Raw genomic sequence first — 18,522 nt, 5'->3', positions numbered from 1 at the left:
CCTACTGCTGCCTGGCTGCTGTTGCAGGAAAGCATTGGTTTGCTATGGGCGTTCACTCTTCAGAGCAAGTCTTCCACATCTCTTTGTTTTTTTTTCCATTTTTGTTGTTGTTGTTGTTGTAAATTTGCCCTTGCCCCAGCCACTCCAAGCCTCTGAAGAAGTCTGGATTTGGACTTTGCAGCTCTGGTTATGAGTCATAGCAATATTCTCACACATCCCAGTATATTAGTTAGGGGACTTGTGAAACAGCAGAAGGACAGAAAGTTATTAGTTGAAATTCCCAAATGAAGGTCCAAATGCTGAAAAACTTCCTCTGCTTTTATTTGCCCCCAGCTGAGGCAAAGTTCTTGTGCAGCATCAATAAATATATCTGCTAGCTAATAAAAGATAGTTATCTGCTAAGTTACAGTCATCAGACCTCCAGGCTGGGTGAAATCTAAGGGGCTCTTTGTTTTCAGACTCCCAGCCTGGGTTTGCAGGACTGCAATTTAGGAAATTAAATCACACTGGGCTTGAACCATCATTTTTCTGGAAGCGAGGGAGGTGGCAGGACAACATGCCCACCAAACTCACAGAGACATCCCTCGGATGGGTTTTGATTGCACTCCAAGCAGCTGGAGATGAACACCCATTGTGCTTCAGTGATAAATGTGGTTCCAGATCCTCCAGAAGAGCTCCCCTCTTCTTGCAAGCAAAGCAGAGATGGCCACTGTGCTCTCTCACACAACAGGAGTCATTTTTGCATTTAAAATTATGAGTAAATTAATGCTTCTGGTTGAAAGTCCTGCCTCCAACCCTGCCAGCTGCCACTGGAGGCTAAAGAATGAGGACAATTGTCTCCAAGCGTGAGGTGCTGTTAAAAGCAGGTGACAGGGAAGATAACAAGGGGGATTACAAGCCATTCCCGCCTATGAAGAGAAGGCACTCTTTACATGCTTGTACTTCTGACCCCAAGATCAAGTTCCAGATACTGGTGTATGTAAAGCTCAGTTATCTTTCAGAGAAACCACAAAAAGCCTAAAACTGAACTTTTTTTTTTCCATGAGGAAATCCTGTAGCAGCACCACTACACTGTGACTGCAGCTCTGCAGTACCTTTGCTGCAAATAGGCGTCATAGAAATTCATGTTGGCAGCCAGACTAATATTTCTATGTGGACAGAAATACCATCTCTGAAGAAGGGTGCTCCAGGGAAATGAGAGGACAGACCCCGAGGAACTGCCACCTCTGCTTGTCTAACAACAGGTTGCCCCGCTGAGGATTGGTGTGGAGAGTTTACTCATCTGACAGTCCTGGAAAATGAAAAGGAGGTTAAAAATTAATCTTTGCAGCTGACAACAGCTGTCGTGAGCTGACATGTTGGGGCATGGTTTTTTTTCCAATACCCACAATGTTTAGTTTTGGAGTGACCAAACATCAGAGTTCACATGTGGTAGCTTGACCAGCTTGACCCAGACACGTACAACTCAAGGCACTACATGACCTTTATAAAGTTAAGTGCACTTTTTTTGCACTGACCTGTAGTGTACCCTTTTGCACTGACCTGTGTAATTTTGATGATATGGAGGTGTTGGCATCCCTATTCCTCACTATGACAATGTGCTTCCATCCACAGAATCAGCCTTGCATTCCTGGCTGTACTTGCAGAATAATGTGCCATGATGTATGTCTTTCCTTTGAATTTGCAAGGTTAGATTTACTAATAGCAGGCTATTTGAGTCGTGTGGAAAACTATAGAAACCTTATGGTGTATCGTCCCTCTTATTAGTGGCTCCTTGTGCTTTACTTGGGATCATCAGTCATGAAAGGACATAGCCAAGTGCTGCTGGAACCAACTTGAAGCTGAACCTTGAATTTCAGGCAGATTAAAAAAAAAAAAAAAAAAAATCACTGCTAGAAGAGACTGCTGGAGATGGAATCTAAACCTTCTGGGACCAAACTAACACCAAAAATTGCTAGCCTGCCACTGTGCAGGGCCAGTCTCTAAGTAGTGCAGTAGTTACCTTAACAGCTATAAAAGGTGTAAATCTGTAGAGGGGACAAGAAAGAATAAAGAGAGAAACTGCCCTGCCTGTCTCCTACTCCACAGGGAATAATGTGAGCTACACTCACAGTAACTGATCCTAGCAAATGCTCCAAAGGGAGAGAAAAGAACTGTGGCTGAAATCTCTGTACAAATTACAGGGAAACAATTCTGTGTCTCCAGTTCTCTCAGTCTAATTCCTGTGCTGTGCAAATAAATAAGCTCCACAATTGCTGAAGACCTTTAAGCCCCTTTGTACCACATATTAAATATGGAACCAAACAGACAGCTTCAATTACGGAAAGATTCCCTCTAGCAGTAGCACGAGGTTACAACTTACTGCTTCCCCCAAAGAATAAATGCAGTGTGCATGTGCTAGGTGTGCATTGGCTTAAAAATCATCTCAGGCTTTCATTAAGAAGAGGCAACAGACCACGTTCTTTTTGCTACGAATACAAGTAGTCATATAAACATGCTTGCACCCTGTGCAGATGGCTCCTGGGGCATGGGCAATAGTTTTTTTGTTTTTCATGAGCAAAGCTGGTTGTGACAGTGGAAGAAAATAAAGGTGAAGTTGGTGGTTATATTTTAGACCCTTGTAGTTTATCATGTGTCTATTAGGGCAGGATTAAATAAATGTAATTAGATAAATTCTTTCTGAAAAATGTTTCTGCAGAAGGATTTGACTGTATACCTGCTCCGTGTCCTGCTTGAAGTACTAATGCTGCTCCACCACTAGAAGCAAATGCCTTTTGAAGGCAGTTCAGAGCCACCATGCAGTCGCTTAGCTTTATAGTTCGCTAGCTGCATGTCATCTTTGAAGGCTGGGAAATTGCAGTGGCAGTACAGTGATTCCCAGCCGAGTGAAGCAGGCACTCGACACATTTCATCCCTTGCAATTAAGGGAGAGAAGCAGAATCGGGGGAAAATTCAAGTGGCGTTTTTGTAATAGACCACTCCCTTATCTCTGTGAAGTACAAGTGTTGCTCGCAGATACATGCAGGACTGATTCAAAGCACAGATGGTAATAAATGCATGTGAACTTTGCATGAAAAAGCCTCACACGTAGAAGACTTTGTTTATTGTTCTTAGTCATTTACACACATCCTTCTAAAGCAGGGAAGCCTGAACATAATCAAAACCTGTGCGCAAATTACCAAGTCAAATGCTGTTGTTCTGTTCTGTTCTCTTTTAATATCAGAGAGCAAACCTCCCAGTGCAAAAATACAATCTTGTGATAAAATGACTAATACATGACTAAAGCCATTTTCCATTGTGCAGGCATAGCTCTGGGGATCATTTGTTTTTCATGGTAGATCCCTCAGACAGTGAATTCCTCTGGTGGTTGGTATTATATTAATGACCAGGACTGTTAGTCACCTCAAGGGAGCTGAAATAGGATGCCACTCTGGTTGCCATTATTAATTCCAACTGCAGGTGTGAAAATTAATTTCATGGATATTTTTATCATTTCCTTTTAGCTAAGGATTAGAGTTTCTGAATGACCCAGACTCCGGATGGAGACAAATCTGAACTGGGCCTGCCCAGCCCTTCCGAAACAGTGAGCTAATTCTTGGGGATCAGGAAAAAAACGGAGAATGAAACTTTCCATCCATCTCTTGGTGTAGACAATTAATGCCACTGAAAGATATCAGATGTCATCATGACATACACTTCTCTGCACCAAGACTCTATAAAGCAATCCCATAAATTGCAGGTTGTTTTCATTTCTGGGGAAGAATAACACATTTGCCAATAGTGGGAGAAAAAAAAGGAGAAGTTAAATATATCAAACCAAATCAAATGTAGCTGATTAGAAAGCTACAGCTCCCATTTGCTGGCACCCACACTGTTTTCACATAGATTTTCTGACAGATGCTGCTCTGTCTCCATAGTCAAGACGACAGCTCCAGCCGCCAAGCTCCTGACACAGAAATCAGACCTGGCGTCCTTCACCAGAGGTGGAGTGTGGCTGTTGGACCTGGGGAACGAGTGGAGAGCTAGTTCACCTGGGCCGGAGAGGGCCAGAGATATAATCAACTGGGCCAATTATGGCGGGACTGGCTGGGAAGGGGGAAACACCCCCGTCCCCCCAGTTTCTGCCCATGATTAAGCCTCAGCTCCTGCCAGTTCAGCTGGCAGAGGTGTTGGCTCCAGAACTGTCTCATATTCATTGACACCTCCTCCTGCCAAAACCCTGTGAGTAATGCTCAGAAGATAAGCAGGTTAGGCCAGATTCAGTCGGATAATTAGAGGTTGGAGGTAACGTAAGATCCTTACATGCTCTTGTATGTACAGCTCATCTGGGGTTTTGATTTACAGCGCGTTGCGCTCGCAGCCACCTTTCATCCGACAGCTCTCATCATGTCTGAGGCATCCTCGCTGTGCGGGTGCCTGCTTCAGGGATGGATGGGCAGAGGTCTAAGGGAGGTGTGCAGGGCTCTTGGCTCCCTTCTGCACCTGTACTGAGGTCCTTAGCCCGGGTTCTACCTGTGTTTTAAGGCTCTCTCATCGTTGCAGTGCCACAAAGCCCCTTCGACCTGCTCTCTCTCCTTGCACCACAGCTGATTCCATCAGCAGAACCCAAGCACACAGCGGGGGAAACACTTGGCACTGGCAAATCACAAATTTGTTTAAAATTTACTGACATTCAGAACTTTTAATAAAGACTACCTCAACCTTCACAGTAGCACACCAAAACGTAATGCCAGAATCATGCCCTCTTCACCACTAACTGGCAGTTGGCTTTAGGAAAGAGAGAGCACATAAAACTCAGTTATTTTTTTCATGCTGCCACTGCGACTGTTCCTTGCTGCTGAAACTTAATGTAGAACAGAAGGGAAAAAGGCAGCAATGATTTTCAGAGCTAAAATAGATACAAACACATTGTGCATATCGCAGGACAGTGCCAGGACAGCTCAGTGATATAACTGCATTATTCTCCTCCCTTAACTAATGCTAGTTTTCTGTTTCTATAGAGTTTTTAGATTAATCTGTGCACTAGATTTTACCAGATCCTCTATTTGCTCACTTCAGCTAATTTCAGAGCAAACACCACATTGTATAACTGAACATGCTCATTCAAGTTATAAATGATAAATTCCACCATAAAGCTTGATAAAAATCTTTATTGCAATTTCAGTTTTTATATCTTTTAGACAAATAGATTTTTGGCATCAAAATGCCTTTATTGATTTTTACATTGAGGCAAAGCCATTCATGAGAATTAGCAAAGTAGGACATGCATCATAAAGCAGGCACAACACAAACCTCATGGCACCAACCTTTAGACACCTCTCACAGAACCGCTCACAGCTTCTCAGTTGCACCTCTGAGATGTCTTCCCTTCAGAGAGAGAAATTCTTTCCGGATCATATGAAGTTATTCAGCATGTTTCTAATATTTTACAAACATTATAAGCAAGCAATGAAAATAGTCTGATTTCTGAAAAGCAGTCCCTTCCCTCTGACACAGGAAAAGCTCAGGCACTCAGGTGTAGCACCCGTGCTGCGTCTTTCCACACAGTGACTGCTGAGAAGAATAAAATCAGAGCAGTTGCTAATGTCTCACAATTTCTAGAGTTAAAACATTCAGATGCTACACAAAACCCACCAAGATGTGTGTTTAAGTGTGCCTTTTTAAACTATTTTTTTTTCTACTTAGCAACAGAAACTTTAAATACAATAGAGGTACTGTATTCTGGGTCTGTGCAGGCTGGCCAAATATGATTCTTTATAGAAAAATAAACCATTTTTGTCCCCTTTTGCACAGTTTTAAGAGATCTTCAAAGGTGGCAAGCCTGATGGATTCAGCAACACTAATGCAAAACTGGAAAGAGAACAGTGTGTAAAAGCAAGTTTCATTAGCAGAGAGAGTTCTACATAAAATATACTGGAGCTGCTGGTGGAGAGGAAGAGGCAGCCAAGATGTTCAGCTGCAAGTGGAGTCCAATTTGATGCTCAGCATGAGTTTAAAAGGAAGATTTTCTCAGCCTTAAAATAAAAGAGCACTATCAGAGGCGTATGGGGCAGAAAACTAGTCACGGAAATGGATTGTACCAGGCTTGGGAAAAGTGAGAGCGGCAAGAGGAGCTCATTTTGCTGTGATACTTTTACAGACGTGCTCATCTGAACACTCCCAGGAGGACTTGCTCTATGCGTCCAAACCAAATATACATGCATGTTAGCACATGGTTTGTATCACAATGATAAAGCCTGAGTGTGAAGGAGATCCATTCCAAGTTAACTGGGAATTTTGTCTTTGACTTTGGGGGAGCAGACCTTATTTCCTGCCATTGGATCTGCTGCTGTCTTTCATTCTTCGTAGCACCAGCCCTTTGACATAAACAAATTGCTAACATCGAGGACCCGATCCTGCTTCCCCTGAAATCAATAGAAGTTTTGTCACTCGTTTCAATGGGATCAAGGATTCAATCCTGCAGTTCTTGAAGTCAATAGGGTTGGGGTTTTCTTTGCATAAGTAGGGTTGCATTAATACTGCAGTATGGGCCTAAATTATATTGATTATTGGAATTTGAAGCCCAAGCATAAAAACAGGATTAAGGAAATGAAATAAATTTTTCAAAATGTGACTTTAGAGCACCATGCACCCATGGTGTGCAGCGGGTCCACGGGAACTGAGCAAGGCTGCAGTGGCGAAGCCTCAGCCAGCCACGTCCGTCGGGAAGCACTGGGGGGGACAGGGAGAAGACAGTCACTGCAGGATCCTTTTTCATTTGCTCCTTCTGAAGTAACCCTTTGAGTCACTAATTCTTCATTAAAAATAAGCAAAGCATCAACAGAAAAAAATTATTGTCATGAGTACACACGTATTAATCGATTCTGCTTCTTCTCTGCTGTTTCTTCTCCCTCTTCTCCGACACGGGGCTGTTATGTGTTTCTGCAACACGACTGGCAAATCAGAATTTATTGCACATATGTTTGTGCTCCACTTAATAAAAAATATACCTATATTTTCAGATAAACTTTGTTAGTAATTCATGAGGTAAGTGACTATTTATGCTAATAAGGGAGAAATATATTCTCAAGCATAATACATTACATAAATTTGAATGCAAAATGTTCAGTTATGAAGTAAATACAGGTAATGCAAATAGTAAATTACATCCAATAAAAATATATAAAGAATGTGTCTTCAAAGAGAGAGAGGCTTTTATTTGCGTCTGTGAGTTGTTTAAAGAGAAAAGAATTAATAAATACTGAATTACTATTATGATGATTTAGCTCATAATTCACCGATCCATAATGACTCCCAGTAATCAGACTGTTGTTTCAGATCCTCAAATATAAGGCAGGACTGTTTCCTCAGCAATTTTATCCCTACCAGATTATCTCGTCTGATTCTATTAATTCTCTCCCATAAATCTGCTAACAGTGATATGTGATTTACTTACCCTGTTAACTGATCTGAAGACTGTTAAAAGGATTTATCTAGCACTGCACCTAGAAGCAGTTTATGCCTTATCACTCTGTTACTCCAAAGAAGTCTTTCTGAAATCAATTTGGCCAGTTTCGTAGTTAAATTTGGTGGACACTGCTTAGTTCTGCACCATAAAATAAGACACTAGGTAAACAAAAGGAGCAGCAACTGTACTTAATGTGTTGTTCTCGACATGTGTTTAAGTTATAACAAATTACACTCTGGGTCTGTATAACTCATAACCTGCACGTTCGCCTCTGCTAAATCTTCTGTGCTGGATACATACACACATGCACACACACGCACGCTTCAGCGATGAAAGTTCATGCATATGCTGCTGGCGTGCTCGTCCCAGTACAGCGCGATTCGAGTGAATTTGGAGTTAATGTTTCACGTCCCCCTGCACGATTTGTCAGAAAAGTCTCCCGCAATAAATATACATTAGTTTGAAAGCTCCTGAAGCAGGTCAGCAGCAAGCTGCAAGCAGGCAGGGCTCCACATCGCGTTGTCGAGCAGAGATGCTGGAAAACAAACTGGAGCAAGGGGCTACGAAAGGGACGCTGGAGTTTTCCCTCTGCTTGGATCAGGAATGAGCAGTGCTGGGAAAAGGGAGCAGTCTGGGGGAATTGGCCTGTGATAATTGTGGAAAAAACGAAGACTGAATAGCTCTAATTGAAATGAAAGTGTGCGATTGTTATGAAAGAAACACTGGTAATAGAGGACTGTAAATGTTTAGACACCCATTGTGAATAGCCAAATAATAAAGAAAAATAGTACTAAAATGAGAATTATATAGTGGAGAGAGGAGAATGTTGCTTCTGAAGGTTATCCAAAAATTGCTAATAATCTTTTTTTCTCTGGTGTGCTGAGCAGCAGAGACATTTTGGTGCGGCAGCTCTGTGTAATAATCACACAAGAACAATATTGTACAACTAATAATTTTACTTGCTGTTCTGGTAGGTCAGAGCTCTGATTTAATTTGCAGCACTTGCTTACATTGGTATCAATTAACAGACGGTCCCCATTAGCTCACACAATTTCATACTCTTTGTCTCGAGTTCAGAGTTTACTCAGGAAATTTACTAGTTTGCAAATGTAGCACTTTGAATCCTCACGTCCAAATAAACTATTTTATGGGGCTGGAGCCATATTTCCACAGACATCTATCAAACGGGCAAGTGAAATACTACGACTGTATGTTCTGAAAAGCAATAACCTTTTCTTTTAAAAATATTAGCACACATTTTATGCCCCTCATAGGTGAGCATGTTAAGTGATATACAGTACCACATTCATCTTCCTCAGGAAAAAAACAAATACAGGGAATTGGACTGTCCTGTGGGGATTTATGCTGCGAGCCTGGAAGTTTTGTTGATTCCTACGATGTGAAGAAATGGGAAAGCCAGCCGGAGCAGTTAAGTCGTATTAAGTATGTCACGAATATCAGCTGCAAGATAAACCCAGCAGATGTCCACGGCTCTCTGTGCGTGTGCGTTGTGGGGCTGTGCAGAACTGTTTTAATTTTGTTAGCGACGTCGGTAGCGTTTTTTAACTTTACAGGATTGCCTCTGCAATCACTTCTAGATGTAGCTATCTTCCTAAATTTGCAGTATGCCCTACCTTTTTAACTGCCAGGAACAGTACACGCTGTATGACTTTCAGATGTTAGTACTGGCACTTGTACTGATAATGGCATAGTCAGAAGATGTTATCCATTCGTGAATCCACTAGCCAAGTATTATTTCCGAAGCAGAGATTCTTTGGCTATCGCAAATGATGATTTTCACAGTTGGTGAAAAATTACCCAGAGACTTGCCTGCACCTACAAAGTCATACCCTGTGCACGGTTATAAATAGCAAACTTGGAGGGGGAAGGGACCGGGCAAGGGGAGAAGGGAGGATTTGAAGTACAATGTTCAAGAAGCTGGTTTAATATATGACCAAGTGTCAGAAGTCAGGTTTCTGAGAATTACTTTTCAGATAAACAACTTTATAGCACCGCACTTAATCTTACTTACTAGAGACATCTCATTTATCACGGAATTACAAGTAACTTTAATTCTATCGATATTCCCATAAAGCCCGCTCGACAAAGCGAGCCTGGCAGTTCGGCAGGCTGCGGGCTTCCCCGGCCCAAGGGGGGCCAAGAAGGGACCCCAACCGAGCCGACCTGAGCCGGGCCGGGCCGGGCCAGCCCCGACGGCGGAGCCCCGACGGCACGGCACGGCTCGGCACGGCCCGGCACGGCTCGGCTCTGCTCCCGCGGCTCGGCGCCGGCCGGGGACGGCCTCGGCACTGACCTTTCGACGAGAGATGGCGCTGTCGAGGTTTGAACGGAGCCGCTCCGCCGCCGCTCGGCACCGCCGGGTGCAGCCCGCTCCGCGCTCGCACGGCTCCCCCCCCTCCAGCCCCGGCCGGGGGGCACCGGGAGGGGAGGCTAAAAAGAAGACAATTAGTTTCGCGATGTATTCCGTTAATTAGCCCGGCCAGGCCGGCCGAGCGCCGGCGGGAGCGGGGCTTGCAAACTTGCAGGGCTTTCGGACCTCTCTGCTGGGGACGGCCGGGGAACGATCGCTGCCGGCAGCAAGCGGCAGACCCAGGGGGGAGCCGCCGCGGGGGGGCGGCCAGGGGGTCTCGGTACCGGCACCAGGTAGCGGCTGGAGCCCGGCTGAGCCCGGCAGCACCGCCGAGCCCCGCGGAGCCCCCCGGAGCAGCCCCCTCCCTCGGGCCGTCCCCGCACGCCCCCGGGCCGAGTCCCCCGGTGCCCCCGGGTGCCCGGCCGGCCAGGAGCACCCGGGGGCTCCGCACCCCGGGGCAGAGCAGGACAGAGCAGGACAAAGCAGGACAAAGCAAGGCAGCGCGGAGCGGAGCGGAGCCGGGCGGGCACCCGACGGCGCGTCCCGGCGGGAGGAGCGGCCCCAGCCCGGTGCCCGGTCCCCGGTGAACGGGGCGGGCAGGAAGGGGTTACGGCGCTCCCAGCTGACAGTCAGCTGATTGCGTCCTGATTGACAGCCCCGAAAAGTTTCCTTGTTTCTATACTATTATGCTAATGCCGGCGGCTGCAGGCAGCCCATTGGGCCGCCCGCCCAGCCAATTTGCCATTCGGAGGCTGACGTCAGGAGCGCTATAAAACTCTGCAATGCTTTTAAACTCTCCTGCTGGATGAAACCTTTAAAATATTTTTCATCTTCTTGCCGTAGCTTTGGGGTTGAGTTGTGTTTTTTTTTTTTTTTTTCTCCCTCTCTCCTTTTTTTTTTTTTTTATGATTGTTATTATTTTGGTTGCGATATCGACTTTGATTTTTTTTTTGTCTTCTGTCTCTTCTCCCTCCTCCTTTCCCCGATGAACCTCTCTCCTCGCTTTGCACTTTGCATGAGAAAGCCCAGAGGAAAGGCACCATGAAGTGTTAAAAATAACCAAACTGAACCTAAAAAAAAAAAAAAAGAAAAGAGATTTACTCGCAACAACACCAGCTAACACTTCCAGCTGCAGTTTGCAAGCTGCAAAAAGAGAGAGAGGAGAGAGAGAGAGAGGAGGAAAAAAAAAAAAAAAAAAAAAAAACCTTTATGCAAAAGGCGAATAGCGAGAGCCCCTCGCTCTGATGCATCAGCAGCAGCGGAGACTCTGCAAGGGATAACGCGGAGCCGGAGCGAGAGCGGCCGGGGCGGAGCGGAGCGGAGCCGGAGCCGAGGCTGCGGCGAGAGGCAGCGGCAGGAGGAGCGGTGCGGAGGGGTGCGGAGCGGTGCGGAGTGGTGAGGAGCGGAGCTCGCCCGGCAGCAAGCTGGCTCACCCGGCGGCAACTCAGAGCAGTCCCCTCGCTCCCGGAGCGCACCCTTTCTGGAGGACTGTCAGCAGCAAAAGGATGGCATCAGAACTGGCAATGAGCGGCTCCGACCTGCCCACCAGTCCCCTGGCCATGGAATATGTTAATGACTTCGATCTGATGAAGTTTGAAGTGAAAAAGGAGCCGGTGGAGACCGACCGCATTATCAGCCAGTGCGGCCGCTTGATCGCCGGGGGCTCGCTCTCCTCCACCCCGATGAGCACGCCCTGCAGCTCGGTGCCCCCGTCCCCCAGCTTCTCGGCGCCCAGCCCCGGCTCCGGCAGCGACCAGAAGGGCCACCTGGAAGACTACTACTGGATGACGGGCTACCCGCAGCAGCTCAACCCCGAGGCGCTGGGCTTCAGCCCGGAGGACGCGGTGGAGGCGCTCATCAACAGCAGCCACCACCCGCTGCCCGGCGCCTTCGATGGCTATGCTAGAGGGCAGCAGCTGGCCGCGGCCGCCGGCTCCGGGGGCTCGGGGCCGGCCGAGGAGATGGGCTCGGCGGCCGCCGTGGTGTCGGCGGTGATCGCCGCGGCGGCGGCGCAGGGCGGCGCGCCCCACTACCACCACCACCACCACCACCACCCGCACCACGGCGCCGGGGGGCACCCCCACGGCGCGGCGCCGGGCAGCGCGCCGCCTTCCTCCTCCTCCTCCTCCTCCTCCTCCTCGTCGTCGTCGGCCGCCGGCTCCGGAGGCGGCGGCGGCGGCGGCGGCGGCGGCGGGGGCGCCGGGGGGCTGCACCACCCGCACCACGGCGGAGGCGGCCTGCACTTCGACGACCGCTTCTCGGACGAGCAGCTGGTCACCATGTCGGTGCGGGAGCTCAACCGGCAGCTGCGGGGCGTCAGCAAGGAAGAGGTGATCCGGCTGAAGCAGAAGAGGAGGACCCTCAAAAACAGGGGCTATGCCCAGTCCTGCCGCTTCAAGAGGGTCCAGCAGCGGCACGTCCTGGAGTCGGAGAAGAACCAGCTGCTGCAGCAAGTGGAGCACCTAAAGCAGGAGATCTCCAGGCTGGTCCGGGAGAGGGACGCCTACAAGGAAAAGTACGAGAAGCTGGTCAGCAATGGCTTCAGAGAAAACGGATCCAGCAGCGACAACCCTTCCTCTCCAGAGTTTTTCATGTGAGTGCCCACAGCCTTGCCACCTTAACTAAAAGTTCTCCGTGTGAGTTGTTGTTGGGGGCTTTGCTAGAGCGACAACCCAGCTTGCCACCTCGTGTCACTTTTTCTTTTTTTTTTTTGTTTTTAAACTCAAAACGATTTTAAAACCAAGTTGGTTTTGGGTTGATTTTTTTTTTTTAAGGTGGGCTGGCTCCGTGTTGGCCGACCTAAAGTTCTACATGAGTTTCTTTTCTGTTTATTATTATTATTTTTATTTTTATTTTTTGTGGGGGCTTGCTGTTTTTTTTTTTTTTTTTTAAATTTAAAAGATCCAACTCACCAACTCAGTTCTTCATATGAAGCTTGCTCTTCTTTGAAACCTGCCATCCACATTATATATATATTTTTAAGTTCATGAGTTTTTTTTTCTTTTGAGCTTGCTGTGTCCAAAAGAGTCAGATTTTTTTTTGCCATCCTGAGTTCTTCATATGAGATTTGAGCTTTGCGAAAAGTAAATAATAAAAAAAAAACAACACAAAAAACAAACAAAAAAAAACATAAAACAAAAAAATACACAAAAAAATACAAAAACAATGTGAAATTTTTAGACTCCAGCTTGCTGAGTTCCATCAGTTTTTAGCGTTGTTGTGCAAAACTAGAGATATACCTAGATCAACCTGCCAAAATCAAGCCTGCATCAACCTTCGGTGTGTTCATGTGAGTTTTGGCCTTAATCTGCCAAACGTGAGACTTTAGTCTGCCATTAGAATCCCATACTCATCTCATGCATTACGCTTGCTATTTTGTCTTAGCAACAATGAACTATAACTGTTTCAAAAGACTATGAAAAAGAGACATTATATTAATAAAAAACCCTGCATGCTGGTCATGTATGGTATAATTATTTTTTTTTCTTTTGCTTGGAAATGGACTTTTGGAGACTATTATGGCATGGCATTCATCCTTTTGTTTTATTGCCTCATCACTTTTTTGGGTTGAAAGCAAAAAAGTGCAACCTTTGATCTTCCTCCTCCTCTTCCTCCCCATTAAAGTTTGCATCTGCTCTAAAACTGCTTTGAGTTATTCAAAACTTCAGACTTCCTTTTAAATGCACTGAAGCATTCCCTCTTAAAAAAACATGCCAGAATGGATTTTGATAATGTGGCAGAAAAAAAAAAAAAGATTAAAAAAAAAAGATAAAAAATACAAAAAGAACTTTGGGAAGATGTTCAAAAGCAAAATTCACATCCCATTTGGGGGGAACATTGAAACCATGCTGTTGCCTAAAACAGTCACACAAATAATTTTAAGTGATCTGCCCCATCCCTCTCTCTCTCTCTCTCTCTATTTTTTTTTTTCCTTTTGCATTTGGTCATGGTCAAATGTGGAATGCTCTGGGTTCCTAGTATATAATTTAATTCTAGTTTCTGTCATCTGTTAGCCCAGTTAAAATGTATGCTACAGATAAAGGAATGTTATAGATAAATTCGAAAGAGTTAGGTCTGTTTAGATGTAGATTTTTTTTTTAAAGATTGATGCACTAAATTGTTTACTGTCGTGATGTAAAGGGGGGTAGAATTTGCAACGGGACTGTTTTAAAAAGTAGTTTATGCAGCATGTGCTTGCAACTTAAATATAAGTTGGGTATATGTAGTCCTTGCTATACCACTGACTGTATTTGAAAACCAAAGTATTAAAAGGGGGAGGCACCCCTGTTTATATCTATAGGGGTATTTTACATTCAAAATGTATGGATTTTTTTTTTTTTTTTTTCAAAATTGAAGTATTTGGGACTGAATTGCACTAAGATATAACCTGCAAGCATATAATACAAAAAAAATTACAAACCTGTTTAGAACGCTAATACAATTTATGCAGTTATAAAGATGGCATTACTGCACAGTTTTAAAATGATGCAGATTTTTTTACAGTTGTATTGTGGTGCAGAACTGGATTTTCTGTAACTTCAAAAATTCCACAGTTTTAAAGGCAATAATCAGCAAATTTTATTTTCAGGGACTGATATCCTGTCTTTTAAAAAAAAATGGAAAGTAAATCTTACCACAATAAATATAAAAAAATCTTGTCAGTTACTTTTTCTTTTACATATTTTGCTGTGCAAAATTGTTTTATATCTTGAGTTACTAACTAACCACGTGTGATGTTCCTATGTGCTTTTCTTTCATTTTCAACTCTATGGTTATATCAAAAGAGAGAATAATCTACAATAATAAACTGCATTTTTTTTGATTCTGTACTCAGTTTCTTAGTGTGTAGTTTAAAGTTCAATAACTCCGACAGCAGTACTTCAGCGTACTGCATGGCAAAGGGGTGATGCTGATACCAGAGCTGGACTCGATAAGGGAAATGAGGGAAGAAGGAAAAGGATAGCTTTGTGGAAAATGGAAAATTGTCACCCACTATAAATCAGTTATCTTTCAGGTAGATGAAAAACGTGAGCTTTCAGGTGCGTCCTCTGACTTCTCAGTACTGCAGTGACCCCGGTTTCAGTGACTCATATCATCCCACCAGGTTTTAGGAGATCTCAAAGGGGAGGTCTGCTTCAAACCTGATGACATGATATGGCCCTGTATTTTGATGGTTTTATGATGGAGTGAAGCGAAAGGGAAGACTTCACATCCTCTTATCATCTGATCCAAGCAAAGCGTGCCTGTCTCTAGCAAGAGATGACACCGCATCAGGCTTGGCTTGTCACAGAGACACTTTATGTTAGATTGAAATATTTCTTGCCATTTGGGTCCATGCCTCCTCCTTTTTTTTCTTTTCTTTGCTTTTGTCCCCCATTCTTCCTTCGTTTGCCCTGTGGTTTTCTTTTTTTTTTCCTTTTTTTCTTTTTTCTTTTTTGTTACAGGCCTTAGAAAGCCCAGAGCAAACCAAGGAGCAGAGCAAAATATTCAGAGGACTTCCTCCAACTTTTGAAAGTTATTTGCCCTAAACAATCAGCCCCAAAGGTTAATGTGCTAGAAATGTTAAGGTCTCCAAGCCCCTCTTCACTGCAGTTCTCCATGTCAAAGGGCATTTCGGCTTCGAAAGGCTCCTCAGACCCTCGACCCAGTTAGTTTACAGCAACCTTCCCGGAGAGCTTCCAGAGTAAGGAGGCAGGCTGTGCTCAGAGTCCTCTCCCACCCTCTGAATGGGATTAGCAGCCCAGTTTATTTGAAAAGCCTCTCCGAAGAATGCTCTGGCCCCTCCGGGACGATGGCTTTATCTCTAGACCCAGCCTCATAAACCCAGCATATAAATATATATTTAAAAATTCAATTTTATCCCCACCCCCGTCCTCCTGCTGCAGGTCCAACACCTTCCCAGCTTTAAAACCATCCCTACTGGGTGCTGGTGGCACCGAAAGCAGAGGACCTGTTGCCGTTCCCCTACCCACGCCCCATCCCACGCTGGGTACTGGGGTCAGGATGTGACCCTGATGCCCCCTGAGCCGTGGGCGCTGCCTGTTGCTGAAATCCCACCTCCTCCCATCGGATGGACCCCGGTGGTGCCCGCTGGGGATGGCAGCAGGCGTGTTCCCCCCGGTTTGGCAGGCGGTGGCCGCAGTCCTCGCTGCCGCACCTCGCCCCTCCCCGGCGCCCGGGCAGCGCAGTGCCCTTTGGCATCTGACCTTCTGTTGCACCGGGGTTTGAGTAATGGTTCAAGCTCCAGATTCTGGTTAATTTGAGTTCCATTTTCTGGTTAATGTGTAAGCCGTGGGTAAACTGGTCGCTATTGGCTGAGCAGAGAATTATCTCCTCTCATAAAGAAGGGTTTTATTTTTGATTTTCTTTAATTCCTTCTCCCACCTCCCCTGGCTGAGCCTTTGCTGATGCCCATGTTTATTCACAGAGGGTCACTCAGAGGCTCAGCCGGGTGCTCTTTCTTACTGCCACCCTTTCAGAGAGCTCCTGAAGGAGCCCTGCTCTGTATGGGGACGGGGCAAAGGCAGCAGAGCCCTGAGCCCACCGGCAGTGGGACCCACTCCCGGTCCCCACACCACACTGCCAGCACGGGCTGACACTGGGCAAGGTTAGAAGCAGGCTCTAGAGTGTGAAGGGCGGTGGGAATCGCATGAGTAGCGCGGAGCCCTGCTGCCTCCCTCAAGTGTCTTCTTTCTCGGAGGAAAAAAAAAAAATAAAGCTGTTTGAACAGTGATAAGAGAAATCCTTCCTAGAAATAGACCGAGTGCAAAAGGGAAAATTCCCATCACACGCCCAACCTGAGAGGGAAGAGGAGGCTTGCCTCTCTCCGAGCTTCGCATTGTTATTACACCGTGTAATCTTTATTTGCAAATAAAAAAATAATGCAGCCTTCTCTAGGCTGCCTTTGAATTTTGGCCTGAAACTCACTAACTTCCCAAGTGAAGGGAGAGGAAAATGACAGCAGCAAGTTTTAATGTTCACTAAAGCGAAGAGACTTTTGGGGTTCTCTGTATGAATCATTGCAGGGGAGCGCCCACCTTTGCCGCAGGACTGCTTGCTGGGGACTAATTGGAACCGCTCTGCTCTGAATAACCCACATTCATTAATCACCCCTCGCTTGGCTCTGGCCTCGATCCTGCTCCCATTGAGCTCAAGGTAAACCCCCGGTGCTTTCCGAGGGGAGCAGGATCCTGCCATCCCCCTGCAGGTCCCTCCCGTGCCGAAGCAGGGGGAGTGCTGCCAGAGCCGGGGAACCGCATGTCAGGAGACGTGCGTGGTCTTAATCTCCCCATTACTAACAATGTCCCGCTTCTACCATAGTCCTGTGGTGCTTTCCCATTTATTAACTACATTACAAAGAACTTTCATGTGACCAGTGCTGGGAGATACGCGCACCAAGCGGCTCTTTGCTGGCCGTGAAATGGAGCGCAATACACTGCGGCCCCCTCGTCTCCACCCCACCTCGCCCTTAGGCTTTTTTTAAAATTATTTATTTATTTTAATTTTCCTAAAATTAATCAAGCCCCTCTGCCTAACATCCAGGGCCCATGAGTATTTCCGTGTTGGTTGCTGCAGCATTTTCCCTGCACGAGAAAAAACGTCATCCTGGCCTGCATCCGAAAATTAGAGAGCAGAAGGGAGGGAACCAGCCCAGTCACACCGGTGTACATTTATTTCTTCAGCAGGTGTACATTTATTTCTTCAACTGGTGTACATTTATTTCTTCAAATTTATTTCCTCACCACCGCCAGCAGGTGCGGTGTGAGAAGTGCCTGCTCACAGCAGAGTGCTGAGAGCTTCTATGTATTAGAAAGTCCTCTTTGCCCTTTTAAAACAACAAAAAAAATATGTGTGTGGACTCAAAATGCCACTTGAAAACTACACCCCCCCGCAAAACGTGGCAGCAAATTTTAAGTGTAAAAAATGAACTTTCCCAGCTCTTTTTTTCCTTTCCTTTCTGAAAGCTTCTGCGCAGCTGTTTCCTCTCCCTCCCTCCGTGTAGTGTGTAGGAAGTTCTCGATCTAGAATCATTCATAATTTTAATACCAATTTCTATTTGACATAATATACTAATATCAGATACAGAGTGTAGCTGCTTCCTGGATTTAGGGAGGAAATGATGCATATATCAGAATTATCTGCTCAGATGCCAGAACTACACTGGTGTCATTTCAGCATGTGCTGCATTGAAAGGAAATCCTCTATATTTATTACTCTGATCATCAGAGGAGCTAAATGGACCCTCTGTTTCTGACACCTGTTCAGATGGCCAAATTAAAAATTTCACGCAGGAAAGAAAAGAAGAAAAAAAAGCTACACGGTTCAGTGTTGCGAATTCAGGTTTTTAATAAACTTTCCTCCATCCTGTTTCCAAAGTCACTGAGATCAGGTTGTGAGGGGCTGCCACGAGGCCTGGCCCTTCCAGGGGCAGCTATGGAGAGTGTGATTTATTTTGTTTGCTCAGCCGGGATGAAAAACAATCCTGTTTGTACACACACACACACTTGAGCAGTCCGTAGTCAAATGCTTCAGGTATCTGTTTTAAGTGTGCGTCTCGGTATGAATAGCACGAGGTAGAACACCAGGACGTGGCAGAGGTGAGTGGCTTTTGAAAGAACCAGTCTTTTCGGGAGGGAGCAGAGCACTCGACCATTTCACACTTTTAACTCTCCTCTAATGAATTTTTGGGGCACGGCAGATCAAA

General features: G+C 45.7%; 1 protein-coding gene across 6 annotated transcripts in view; it reads left to right on the top strand.

Annotated features, from left to right (window-relative positions):
- The first annotated feature begins 10,730 nt into the window (after window positions 1-10,730).
- Window positions 10,731-18,522, top strand: part of MAF (MAF bZIP transcription factor) — a 178,445-nt gene continuing 170,653 nt past the window's right edge. For 3 of the 6 annotated variants that reach the window (XR_014318366.1, XM_082770298.1, XM_082770300.1), the window contains exon 1: window positions 10,732-12,411. Coding sequence is in view for 5 of the 6 variants with exons in the window: in XM_082770298.1 (XP_082626424.1) it covers window positions 11,324-12,411 (1,088 nt within the window). In the remaining variant the exon portion in view is untranslated. Of the gene's footprint in view, window positions 12,412-15,262; window positions 16,768-18,522 lie in introns of those variants that run through there. The other 3 variants (XM_082770301.1, XM_082770299.1, XM_082770302.1) reach the window with 3 other exon arrangements.

The sequence above is a fragment of the Aythya marila genome (assembly GCF_965140915.1).
Source record: "Aythya marila genome assembly, chromosome: 12".
NCBI lineage: Eukaryota > Metazoa > Chordata > Aves > Anseriformes > Anatidae > Aythya > Aythya marila.
Note: the sequence above shows the minus strand (reverse complement) of the source record. Positions and strands in the feature narration are given on the sequence as shown.